Raw genomic sequence first — 13,444 nt, forward strand, 5'->3', positions numbered from 1 at the left:
CTCAATTACCAGTAAGAAAACAGCTCAGAACGGCAAGTAAATTGTTACATATCTTATAACTGATATATCCTGGATTTTGGGAAATGACTATATATATAGAGCACATGTCCAGATTTTTATGCTTACTGTCTAAATGTAAGTTTTATTCTTGCTATAGCATTCTGATTACATCTGCTTTTCTATTATCTGTTGCATTTGTCCTTTGTTTTTTGGCTAATTATTTTCACTCTGACCTTTGGTACCTGCCCAAAAAGATCTTTATCCCTTATATTCCCTCAGCTATTTCATTTTGTTTTCAAAAGACACAAAAAGAAAAATTTACAACAGAACTCAAGAGCTGGGGAGCTCGTTGAGTGGGTGAAGTGTGTGCTGGACAACCATAGGGGCCCGGGTTCAGATCATCAGCTGTGACAGTACATGTCTGTAACCCCAAACTGTGTGGGAATGGAGGCAGGCTTGGGAGTAGAGACAGGCAGAAGAAGTTCATTAGCCAGTCAGCCTAGCTGAATCCATGAACTTCTGGTTCAGTGAGAGACTGTGTCTCCAAAATGAAGGTGGAGAGCAATCAGGGAAAGATACTCTGTTTCAGTGTTGACCCTCCATTCATATGTACACATACATGCATGCATATCTTCACACACAGGCACATATCATACATAGGAACAACACACACACACATACACACACACACACACTTACATGATATGAATTGTTAAAAACAATTTTTATTTAATTTCATTTTTTTATACCAAATATTTTGTTAAAGTGAGATCTCAGATTTCTTCTTTAAGATCATTAACAGTAACTATAATAAAAAGCAGAGAGAGAGAGAGAGAGAGAGAGAGAGAGAGAGAGAGAGAGAGAGAGAGACAGACAGACAATGAACAGAACACATGCCTTTTCCACAAGATAAATTATAGAAAATCTGTTTTGTGGTGATATTTCAGCCCCCTCAATTCCCTGTAAATTTGGGCTCCACGTTTCCCCAAATGTCGGGTGGAATACATATAGAAATGATGAATTAACATGATGTTTGACACACATCTTTTGGAAACTTCATTTCTAATCTTAGTGGCCTAAGCCTTTATTTTTTTTCTCCCAATCTTACAAATATGTTTTCTCTAAGGCTACCTTCTCTAGTTGTAATAATATGTAGAGAAAAGAAAAAGCCACTATCTGATTAGAACAAGTAGAGGGAATTTGGCAAGTGGGTATGTCCCTTTGATTCCTTGTAGTGCAGATATTTTATTACATACATTAGTAATTCACTGTGGTGTCAGTAACAGCGGCATTGTTAGATGTAATGTGTAAGGCGTTGGGAAAACAGCCAGCAAGATGAAATATATGTTGCTAGCTGAGTGCATGTTTGTGTGTGTCTGTGTATGGGGTGTTGTGTGGGTGCAGAAGTGGGAGTCAAAGACTGGCTGGAACGTAGGCATTTAAACTGTTCCAGTTATCCACACCCTAAGGGACAGAGCTAAATGTTGTAATTATTGTGGATACCAACAAAGCTGCACAAAATTCAACTGAGAAACTGAACTATGAGAACGATGAACTGTAATGCACAGGAAGGAAAAGCAAGTGGAATGGAAATTGATGTAAGGATTGTGACTCTGTAAAAAAAAGATGTTTGCCTGAGAGGGACCTGACTCTGGTTCAATAGTTAGACCTTTTATGTGGGTCTATGGTATTAATGAATTGTCTGAGAAAGGTTTGGGGGTTAGTTTTAAGGGTGTAATATATTCTTTCTGCTCTAAGGATGCTATCATTGTCATCAGCATTCATATTTCAGTTTTAAACGTAAGCAACACAACATATTTTCATTATAAAAATTAATATAATGTAGAATTATAAAGGATTAAAACAATGGACATTTTCTCTAGTTTCCATTTCTTCTGTTTTCTAAGATACTTTGTGTTTCTTTTTGTGATTGCAATAGGATACAAAGACAACTGTTCCTCCATGTTTCCTATACATTCAGCCAGTCAGTACGCTCACTCATCCACTGCTATATACAGTATTATTTCTGATACTGACAGGAACATTTTTTTCATTGAGGGCTTTAAGCTCCTTCGTGGGCCTTATGGTGGGACATCCATCGCGTTATTCCCTAGTGTGGGAACAGGTCTCCATGTTGGCGTAATGGAACATCACAGTTGATTCTGAGACTGAAAAGGAGACACAGGTTGTTTTCTTATTAAGAAATGTTCAAATGTAAATACTGACAGCGATATTGATAGCCTTTCTGGAGTTAGTTTGACCTGTGATGTTTGCATTTCTAATTGACCTCATTGCTGAACAAAGCACATGACCAGGTTCTAGATCAAATTTCACATCATGATCTTTAGAAAAGCGCTATGTTTGCAGAGAGAGGTTCTGTTTCGTATTAGCACTTGTATCTCTCTTTACATACATGAATCACATTTTGGGTCTGTATTTCATGTGCAGTTATCAAATGATTTGATTCATTTTTACGATGGAAAACTAATCCTACATCAGTGAGCATTTCACAGGGTTATTTTTTCACTTGCTTTCTGGAACACCATATTCAAAGGGGGGTACTGAAGAAAGCCTTTTGATTATTTCAGGAAGAGCTGTGTTTCAGACCTCAGACTGATAGGATTTGCAGAGTTTCATTTTTAATCCATTCTGACAATATCTCCTTTAATTGGTGCATCGAGACCAATGGTACTCAGAATGATTCTCATTATTGATATCTGTCATATCTGCTACTGTTTTCTGTTTCTGGTTCTTTTCCTGTTTTGGTCTTTCATCATTTTCCAGCCTTTTGTAGGTCTTTAAGTAAACATTTTTCCCGAACCCTCCCATTTTCTCTTCTCTGTGCTTTTTGGTTTTCTGAGGTTGGGTCTTACCGTGTAGCCTGCACTGGCTTTAAGTTCATTTATCCCAAGACAACTTAACTCTAAGATCACCCTGCAGTAGCCTTCCGAGTGCTTGGATTAGAGGTGTATGTCACCTTGGCCTCTATTTAAGAAAACACGTGGCAGGGTAAGAGTAGAACCAAGTGGAAGACTGTAGCAGTGGTCTGGGCGGTCTTAGCATCATGTTTAAACTGGGGTTTTCATCCCAGCCCTCCATTGCTTGCTTCGAATCATGCCAGTAATAGAGAGTTTTTTTTTTTTAAATTTTATTTATTATGTATACAGTGTTCTGTCTGCACATATCCCTGCAGGCCAGAAGAGGGCACCAGATCTCATTACAGATGTTTTTTTTTTTTTTTTTTTTTTTTTTTTTTTTTTTTTGAGCCACCATGTGGTTGCTGGGAATTGAACTCAGGACATTTGGAAGAGCAAGCAGTGCTCTTAACCTCTGAGCCGTCTCTCCAGCCCTAGAGATGTTTTAAGATACTTCAGTAATCTAGGCTTTTGATGAACACCTCCCCCAGCCACATTTGAGTCTCATTCTCTGTCAGCTCCACAGTCTTTCATTTAGAGTTTGCGCACAGCAGGGTAGCCTGTCCCAGACGCAGGTGTGATACCTCGGATGGCTTCCTGAAATCTTTCTGCCTTCTGTCTTTTTACCATAGTTTGAACTTTCTGGTAACGACTGGCCACCCCTCTGGTGACTTTGGGAATTACGGACTCAACAATTACTTGTGTCAGGGAAATAAAATGCCCTTTCTGCTAGGTTCACATAGACCCTGCTGTTGATATTTTGGTTAATCCAGCATGGAGATTTTTGGTATGCTTAGGGTCCCCTGAGCTCTGCCTAATGTTTGGCTGTGGGTCTCTGCATCTGTTTCCATCAGTTGCTGGATGAGGCCTCTCTGATGATGATTGGGCTAGGTGCTGATGTGTGAGTATAGCAGATGAACTCAGTGTTTAAAGATACCAGCACTGTAGTTTCTTGTCAGAATGAAGCACTCTACATTGGTCTGCTGAACCTACTCTCATTTGAAGACCAGATGGAAGAGCCTTCCCATGCGTCTTAGTCCGTGTATACCAACCCACATCCCCAAGGATGGCAATGGCTGCCATGGGATGCTGTGTTACGTCATTGTACAAGTTTCTTTGATGCATCGGAATTTTTAGTAGGTGAATATATTTTGCTAAGCAGGATACAGGGTTTTGTGTTTTTCGAATTTATTTGACAGCGAAACAGTGAACTTTTCGAACACCTTGTATGTCTTGGTGATTGACAGTTGGTAGTTCAGTACTCCCCTGCACAACGGCCTTTTGTGTACCAACTTAGGTTTTATACTGTGCCTTCAGGTAAGTACCGGTGTCATGTGGCTGCCTAAAAGGCCATTACAGTTGTAAATGTAAGTATTGTCAAAGACACTGTCCAGTATGATGATCAGCCTTCTTGGAATACATTCCTCCTCTGATTTAATATTTAGTAACATATGTCTTCCTTTCTACCAGATGAGAATTATGGAAGTCATTATGCTCTGTTTCCTCCTTGCTTATAAAGCAACTTAAATAAATGTACAAACACGGCACTCTTTTAGTGTTCATGGTGAGCATGCCAAGGGGTGTCCTATCCTTGTTTATATTTGGGAAGTTTGTTTTAAATCCCAGATCACAAGCCTTACTTTCTCTGTCTAATATTAGGATGATTTCTAGTATCTGTATTACTGAGAAAATTAAAAGCAATGTTAATTGCTTAGGCATGTATCTAGCACATTCTAGAATGCTAAGTGGATGTCAGAGGACTTTCCTCAATTCTACCAGTGATTTTTTTTAACATTTTATGTTTCTGCTGTTACAACCTATTTCTTTTGCAACTTTCATTTTTCCTTTTTAAAAGATAGGTTTTCATTCAGCACAAGTTGATTTGAACTCATTATGTCGTCGAGGATGACCTTGAGCTCCTAATCCTTTTTCCTCAGCACCTGAGTGCCTGGGTCACAGGCACATCATCTCTTTTTCCTCTTGTTTCCTCCTCCACATCTTGTTTGGCGGCACTAAGGCTTGAACCAGGGCTTCAGGGGCTCTCTCTCTGAGCTGTGTGCCCGGCTCTTCTCATACTCTTTCAATGGAACCTCTGTAGTCCTGCTTGGACGTGCGTGAGGTACAAATGCTGGAAGGAAGGGTTACAAAGAGCGTTAAGCAGGATCATCATAGTCAAAGTGAGCAACTGGGAGTGGAGTTGATGGCAGAAACCATAGACTTGTAAACAAGCTAGGCTACTCGGGGGCTGGCCAGGCTGACGCAGGAAGTCTTTTGTAGCAGAAGGCTCACTTGAACACACATATGTGTCAAATGTCTACTTTTTATGAAGTAAGAGTGTGTGGGGCACCAAGTGTGTCAGCGATAGAACATACGGGACTGTTGCTCTAGCTGTTACCCTCTCCTCAGGCATCGAGTCCTTCCCTTTAGTCCACTCGCGTCTAGATGTGTGACCAGTCGGCTGTTCTCTCCAACCTCATCACGTAGTTTCCTGCCTGTGCTGATCAGAACATTTATTTTCCCAACTACATGCTTTTTCAAATGAAAAGGACTCTGTTATAATTAAGCCAGGAACTCAATTTGTAGACCAGGCTGGCCTCGAACTCACAGAGATCTGCCCGCCTCTGCCTTCCGAGTGCTGGGATTGAAGTGTGCACCACCACAAAGCGAGTTCCAGGAAAGGCACAAAGCTACACAGAGAAACCCTGTCTCAGAACAAAAAAAAATTAAGCCAGGACATAAGTATGACCTTGTACGATCTTTCACAAACTGCATGTCATGGGTTAGCTCCTTCCCTTTGAGAGCTATAGTCTTTAGTCTTTATAGTTTTCCATCTGTTAGCTTTCCTGGCATGCCTGACTTTTTTATAGCAAGATGGAAACTCAGAATGTTGAGTTTTGATTTCCCTAAGCCACATGTTTTATTTTATAGCTTTGAGTGATATTTTCATTTGTGAATCTGTTCTTTTTTTTTTTTTTAAGACAGAGCTTCTTTGTGCAGCCTTGGCTGTCCTAGAACTCACCTGTAGACCAGGCTGTCCTTGAACTTACAGAGATCTGACTGCGTAGGCGTGTGCCACCCCTGTCTGAGTGATATTTTCATTGAAAGACTATTCTTATATATTACTAAACATTAAGTTTAAGTGTTAAGAAAGACCCGCTGGTTCTTACTATGGAATTTCCCAGCCTGGTCCTGACCAGAAGGCAATTTAAAGGACAAGGTGAAGCTGAGCTGTCGGTGTCTCCATCTGGTACCTACTCGACCAAGACTAAGTTCTGGATCATTCGAAGTGCTACAAAATGAATTTTGTATTTTGCAGTTACAATTAGGTTGTTGAAATTAAGTTAAGGTTGATGAGTCTCAGTGTTCAGAACTGGCTTAAATGAAAGTTAACGTTCGTCTCCAATGCCCTTCCTTCCCTGCTCTTGTCTTCACAGAAAAAAGCTTGGCCTGACCACAAGCGAGAATGCAAATGTCTTAAAAGCTGCAAGCCCAGGTATCCCCCTGACTCCGTGAGACTTCTGGGCAGAGCCGTAGTCAAGCTTGTGAGTACACAACTCATTAGAGAGGCCTGGATTTAACTGATAAAAGCAATTGCTATTCCCGTTCGTACTTAAGGCTGAGACGGAGTTCATGTTAAGGTGGGTGGTGGGTTATCCCAGGCAGTGCGCTGAGACAAGAGCTTGTGTTCCTATCAGTCATTGACTTGATGGCCATGAGGTGTACAGCTGCAGTCCACAGAGCTCCTGTAATCTCTTTCTTGAATGGGGTTTTGAGGTAACAGATGTTAGCGACTAGTACTTAGGTTTTCTTCGTAATGTTTTTCCTATGAACACACGGCATGCCTTTATTGTCTTTTCAAGTGAGGACAGAATTAGATAATGATATATTAAATTGACAAATACTTATTTCTTTTCTTGTGTAGAGCCATGATTTGTGATTTCTGCAGTCCTTTTCCCTGTAATACAGCACAGTCTGAAATCCTGCCCCCAAGACACTTCTAGATTGTTTTGCTAGACTGTGGCATAAATCTCAGATTATTGCAGGGTCTAATTCGGTGCCTTCATTTATTCATTGACTTTTGATTTTTTAGTTCCCATTTCTCCACCCCGAACTTTCCTAGAGGCTTTTGAGAATGTGAAAGTGTGGGAACTTCTAAAGAGTTTTTTTATTTGGAGATAAAGCTGCTTAGGTGAAGTTGCAAGTTAGATTTTAAAGTTGTTACTAAGTAATTCCAAAAAAAGCAGAAGAGGCCTAGAGATGAGACTGGTGTTTGGTGGTGCTTACTGCCCAGCCTGATGGCCTGAATTCAGTTTCTGGAACCTGTGTGATGGAAGGAGAGAACTGACTTCTTAAGTTGCCCCCCCCACCCAGTGAATGAATGAATAAATGTTTTAAGAAGTTATGAAAAAGGATATATAGAAAATAATCTTTTAAAAAATTTCATTGAAGCTGGGTATGGTGGCACACACCTCTAATCCCAGTACTCAGGAGGCAGAGGCAGGTGAATTGCTATGTGTTCAAGGCCAGCTTCGTCTACAGACTAATTTTCAGGACAGCCAGAGCTACATAGTGATGTCGAGATCCATCATGTCTGAAAACAAGCAAACAAAAATGTTCATCAGATTACCCAAGTTAGTCAACTCTACTTATTTATATGTTGGAGCAGTAACCTGTGTTGTCTTCTTTTCCTTCACAGATGGATGAAAAACCCTCAGAGTCAGAGAAACTTTACTCGTTTTATGATCTGGAGTCCAGTAAGTGATTATTCATTAGTATCTTAAAACTAAATCTGTCATTTATCAGCTGAACTTCCCTCCCTCCCTCTTCCTGCCTCTCCCCTGCCTTCCTCTCCTCTCCTCTCCCCAGAGGTTCCGTCCAGGGCATTCAACCTGTGGGTCACAACCATCAGAAAACACATTAGTTCCCATGGTCTTAGGAACTGAGAAAAAATGCTCAGTAGCAAAATAACAGTCATGAAGTAGCAATGAAAATGATTTTATGGTTGGGGGTCACCACAATATGAGGATATGTATTGAAGGGTTGCAACATTAGGAGGGTTGAGAACCTTCTGGGTCTAGGACCTTAGTTATGGTAGGCACACACGTAGCCACTGAGTTACCTCTACAAATTGCTTTTAATGACGAGTCTGCTTTTCTGTATTTATTACATGACACAAACCTAAAGAAGTCTTTGTTTTTATAAACAACTAACACATAAGTTTGTCTAGTTGATTCTAGGGTAGGTTGGGCCACATATAATTTTTTAAAGATCCAGAGTAGGCGTGATAGCATAAACGAACAGATGGACTCATCTTCATAGAGGAACCGTGGTGAAGGGTTGACACTGTCAAGAATTATTGAATATGGTGAGATTGTTAGTTTTGTGAGTTTTTTCAAGCCTTATTGTAAGCACTACATAGTTTTTTCCATGAATAACTGAAACTTTGCAGTGAGAGTAGGAAGTTCAAACCTTTAAATGACAGCAGATGAGCTCCTCCCTTCTACTTGGAAGCCTAGAGAGGGAACTGTCAGCCAGGCAGTCCCTTTTCTGGTATCTGAACTGTGCTTGTCCAGGTGAGGCTGATTTGGACATTTAATGGTCACTCTAAGAATGCTCCAACTAGAAGGACTTCTGTTTCAGGAGGCCTTGCTCCAGCCACAGTCACTCCAGACCCTGCACTGGCCTGAGAAGGCAGGAACCAGAGCCAAGCCTTGGTGAACTTTAGATGACCCTGCAGCTGTTCTCATTCAAGATGGGAGTGGGAACACCCCTTCATGAACTCAGAAAGAAGCTGTTTGATTGGTTGAACTAAAAACTGTTCTTTGATTGATACAAATGCAACCCTTCATTTGCATACCATACTTTTATCTATTCCTGGCTCTATCATCAACAGGCTGGTCATCCAGTTTTCAAGTTAGCCTGAAGAATCCCTCCTGAGCTGACTGGTTTTTAACATTTAGCCCATTAAAAAGCTTCTCTCAAATGGACTTCTCTTGCCTACCCATGATTTTTTATCATAGGTAGAGTGGACTGGACTGGTAACACAGGGGAAGGTGTGGTGGTAGTTGAACAGTACCTGTGGAAGGGTGAAGTGTGACTGGCTCAGGGTTACAGAGTAAAAGCAGTGTAATTGTTGAAGCCGAGACTTGAGAAGGCAGTGCACAAGAGACTAGGAGCCTTGGTTGGCCACTGGAACAGTTCCTGGGAGCTGCCACACCTTGCAGATTGAAGGTTCCTACATCCAAGGTGCTTGAGAGCTGTAACGCTAGTGCTGGGGTCCTGATACCCTAGGCTCAAGAGCTATCACACTTAGCTGGTGCTGACTGCTGCCAGCTGCTGTCCCGAGATGTTGCTTAGAGCCAAGGATTTCAGTAGCCACCTTGTGTCAGTTTGGTAGCACTTGGAGTCCAGGACCGTATGCCTCTAAGTCCTGTACCCTGTACTTATCCTGTGTGATGAGGCTTTAGCTTCTAAGGTCTCCAGTTATACACCTCTAGTTTTTAAGAATTGAATTTAATCTTTTGAATCTGTTAATCCAACCATAATCCTTTGCCATACGAGGGAGTACTCATGATTTCCTCATGAGCAGAACCGAGGGGTCTCATTCAGGTTGTTAGTGTCATAGCTGTTAGAATAAGTGGTAACATTTGTCTTCTGTTTCACCTCCCATCATCCCCTTCTCTCTCCTCTCGGTTTCCTCTCCATGTTAGCCAAGAGTGATGTAGTGAACAGTGCCATTCTAGGGAATCCTTGGTGTCGTCGTTCCTTTAGATACTAAGAAAAGCTGCAGGTACAGAGGACATAGGCTCTGTGACAGTATTGCTCATTGGTCTTTCCTGAGCTCCCATGGTGGTTGCCAGCTACTAGGGATGCCTTAAGTCTTCCTGGTGTGGGTGCAAGTACAGTCTGGTTTATTTTGCTTTTGGACAGTCACAGGTCCTCTTCACTAAGGGTATGAGTGGTTCCAGTCTCAACTAGTTAGAACTCATAGACAACGTATGTTGCACAGTTTACCACTTCTGGTTAGAGGTGAATGGATGATCTCTAGATTTATAGTTCTAGGAGCTTAAGTGCCCATGGTAATAAATTATTATTTAATAATTCATGGATTAGGGGGCTGGATCAATGGCTCAGTGGTTAAGAACACTGGCTGCTTTTCCAGAGGACCTAGGTTCAATCCCCAGCACCCACATGGCAGCTCACAACTGTCTGTAACTCCAGTTACAGGTGATCTGACACCCTACACAGACATACATGCATGCAAAACACCAATCACTGCTCATAAAATAAAAATAAATAAATTATTAAAAAAAGAAATCATGGGTTAATTATTCTGTTGGACAAATAATTTGAAGGAAATATGCAAACCTGACATGAGGAAGAGTGTTAGTTCAATTTGATGTGTCTTTTCAAGTTTTAATAGAGAACTAATTAGTCATTTTTCTTTGTAGTACTGATGGATAATTAACACCATTTACAGTGAAATTTGGCTATTAACATTAGCCCTGCTCAGTAGCAAACCATTACATTGCCTTCGGTGAAATGCTCTTAGGTGTTATTAGTGTGATGGCATACTCTTAGCCTTAATATGCCATTTGTAATGATATACTATTTAAATATGGTATTATAAGTTAAACTAATGTTCAAGGAGGTCATATTGGCTTTAGAAAAATCTCTTTATGTGTGTTTTTTAGAAAAATGTAATTGATGCATAAAGTATGTAAACACATTTATGGGGGCCCAGTATATGTATATAATATGTAACAAAAAAAATCAGGGAAGTTAGCATTACCATTTCAAAAAATGTATTATTTGTATGTTTTGGGAATCTTTTGAAAGTTGAAACATTTTAGTAGAGTAATTCAGCATAAATATACAATAAGCAATGATAGTATCAGAATGACAGGTGTTTTCTCTCAAAAATGGATCATGTTTTTGTGTTGGGAAGCTTTTTACTATTTTTAACTGGGAAGGACTTAAGCCTGTATGCTACAGAATAGCAGTACTGATTCCTCCTAGCTGACTGTATGTTGGTACCCATTATCTAACGTCCTTCATTCACTCCATTCTCCTTTGTCCTTTCTTACATCCAGTGATCGCTGTTTCACTGTTTTGTTTGAGATCCTCTTCTGCCCTGGTTAACTTTGTCCATTTGATACAGGCTAGAGTCACCCGAGAGCCGAGGCCTCCGATGAGAATTGCTTAGATCTGTTTGGTCTGTGAGGGATCATTTAGATTATTAGTGCATGTGGGAGAGCCCAGCCCATTCCTTGAGCAAGTGGTCCTGGGCTATGTAAAAAAAACCTAGGTCAACATGAGCCTGTGAGTGAGCCAGAGAGTGAGCAGCAAGCAGTGTTTATCCATGGCTTCTGCTTTGCATTGGGCCTTCCCTCAATGACTGACCTGGAACTGTAAACCAGATCAACCGTCTTCCCCTAAGTTGGTATTTTATCACAGCACCAGAAAGGAAGCTAGACAACCTTTTACAACTTCCTCCAGCAATGGGAACGTGTGATCCTTGTCTTCCTGTGCCTGCCTGATTTCACTTAGCATCGTGTTCTCCAATTTTGACCCAGAGTTGAAAATAACAGACTTTCACTATTTTTTTCTTTTTAAATGCCTGGGTAGTATTTTGCTGTATAGATGAACCGTATGTTCTTTATCTGTTCGTCCTAATTCCTTGTTTTGGGGACTATACCTAGGGCTGCAGTAAATTCGGACGGGCACACACCTTGTTGACACAACACTGTTTTGCACAGTGACTGCACGACATTGTATAGGAGTGCCACATTTTTGTATCTGTGCAAGGATTTATTATTTTATGCTTTTGGATAATAACCATTCTGGCCGGAGTGAGATGATGTCTCATCGTTTTAGTCCACATTTTCTGATGATTAGTGCTGTGGAGCATTTTGTCACATGCCTGCTCGTCATTTGTTCATCTTCTCCTGAGGACTGTCTATCTAGAGCATGCTCTTTCCTTTAAACGAGATCTTCACCACCAGGTCATATTGCTATTGAGTTATTTTTATTTGTTGCTTATTTATTTACTTTTTGTTTCTACTTCCCAACAAAAGTTTCTTCTCTCTCCCCTCTTCCCAGATCCTTCCCCACCCCGTCCCTTCGCCCTGCTATGGGTTCTTTTGAGTTGCTTGTATAGTCTAGATATTAGTCCCCTGTGATGAATCACTTGCAGGCTTTCGTATGTTATGTAGACTGTCTTTTTGCTGTACCGATTGTATTCTTTGTACAGATTTTTTTTTGTTTTTGTTTGATTGGATCTTATTTTCTAATTTTTGTTTTCTCTTGATAGTATTTTGTTGCTATATCCTTGTGCTCAGGTCAGTGTCCTAAATCTTTTCCTCTATGTTTTTCCCCTAGTAGTTTTATGGTTTGGGATCATATACTTATGTTTTTGATATGTTTAATATTGCTTTTGTATATGAAGAGATAGAGCTCTAGTTTTGTTCTTCTATACATGAATATCATATATTTATGTTTTTGATATGTTCAATATGGTTTTCATATATAAAGAGGTAGAGTTCTAGTTTCATTCTTCTATACATGAATATCATATATGTATGTTTTTGATATGTTTAATATTGCTTTTGTGTATGAAGAGAGATAGAGTTCCAGTTTCATTCTTTTATATATGAATACCATATATTTATGTTTTTGATCCGTTTAATATTGCTTTTATGTATGAAGAAATAGAGCTCCAGTTTTGCTCTTCTGTACATGAGTATCTACTTTGCTGGCACAATTTAGTGAAGGCACTGTCTTTTCCTTTAATGTGTATTTGTAGCAACTTTGCTGAGAACCATTTTGTTGTGTGAGCATAGATTAATTTCTGGCCTCTCTGTTCTGGTTCAGTGGTGGGTGGGTCTGTTTTCTTGTCCGTGGAATACTCTTTAGTGGTGATGGACTTGTAGCATGTTTTTCAGATCAGATGTTGTCACATCTCTAGCGTTTTCCCTCAGGGTTGCTTTGGCTTTCTGATTATTTCTCCTGTTCCTATGAAGGACGTCATTGATAATCTCTAGGAATTGCATTGAGTCTGTAATCACTTAGGGGAGTGTGGGCATCCTAACAATATTAATTATTCTAACTCATGAACATGGGCTGTCTTCTTTAATGTTTAATGTCCTTCCTTCCTTCCTTCCTTCCTTCCTTCCTTCCTTCCTTCCTTCCTTCCTTCCTTCCTTGCTTCAGTTTCTTTCATCAGAATTTTGTAATTGCAGAGGGCTTTCATTTCTTTGGTTAAATTTCTTCCTCTCTGTTTCATTTTGGGGTCACAATTGTGACTCATGTTGTGGATTTTTTATTCCTTCATCGTTTGCTATTAATGTATAAAAAGTTCTAGTAATTTTTAGGTTGGTTTTGTTTCCTGAAACATTATAGAATTATTACCAGTTTTAGCTCTTTCCTTATGTCTGGAATCCTTCTCTTTAACCCAAACATAAGGAAAAGCAGCACAGCCTCCAGCCCTGTCTTTCTTTGTCCAACCTGGAAATAACTCAGGGTTGAGA

At 40.2% G+C, this 13,444-nt stretch overlaps 1 protein-coding gene across 2 annotated transcripts in view; it reads left to right on the top strand.

Moving 5' to 3' along the window:
• Positions 1 to 13,444, top strand: part of Smyd3 (SET and MYND domain containing 3) — a 550,432-nt gene that overhangs the window by 92,394 nt on the left and 444,594 nt on the right. For both annotated transcript variants that reach the window (XM_059281034.1, XM_059281035.1), the window contains exons 3-4: positions 6,350 to 6,457; positions 7,612 to 7,669. In XM_059281034.1, coding sequence (XP_059137017.1) covers positions 6,350 to 6,457; positions 7,612 to 7,669 — 166 coding nt within the window. The remainder of the gene's footprint in view (positions 1 to 6,349; positions 6,458 to 7,611; positions 7,670 to 13,444) is intronic.

This window comes from Peromyscus eremicus, chromosome 15 (genome assembly GCF_949786415.1).
Source record: "Peromyscus eremicus chromosome 15, PerEre_H2_v1, whole genome shotgun sequence".
NCBI lineage: Eukaryota > Metazoa > Chordata > Mammalia > Rodentia > Cricetidae > Peromyscus > Peromyscus eremicus.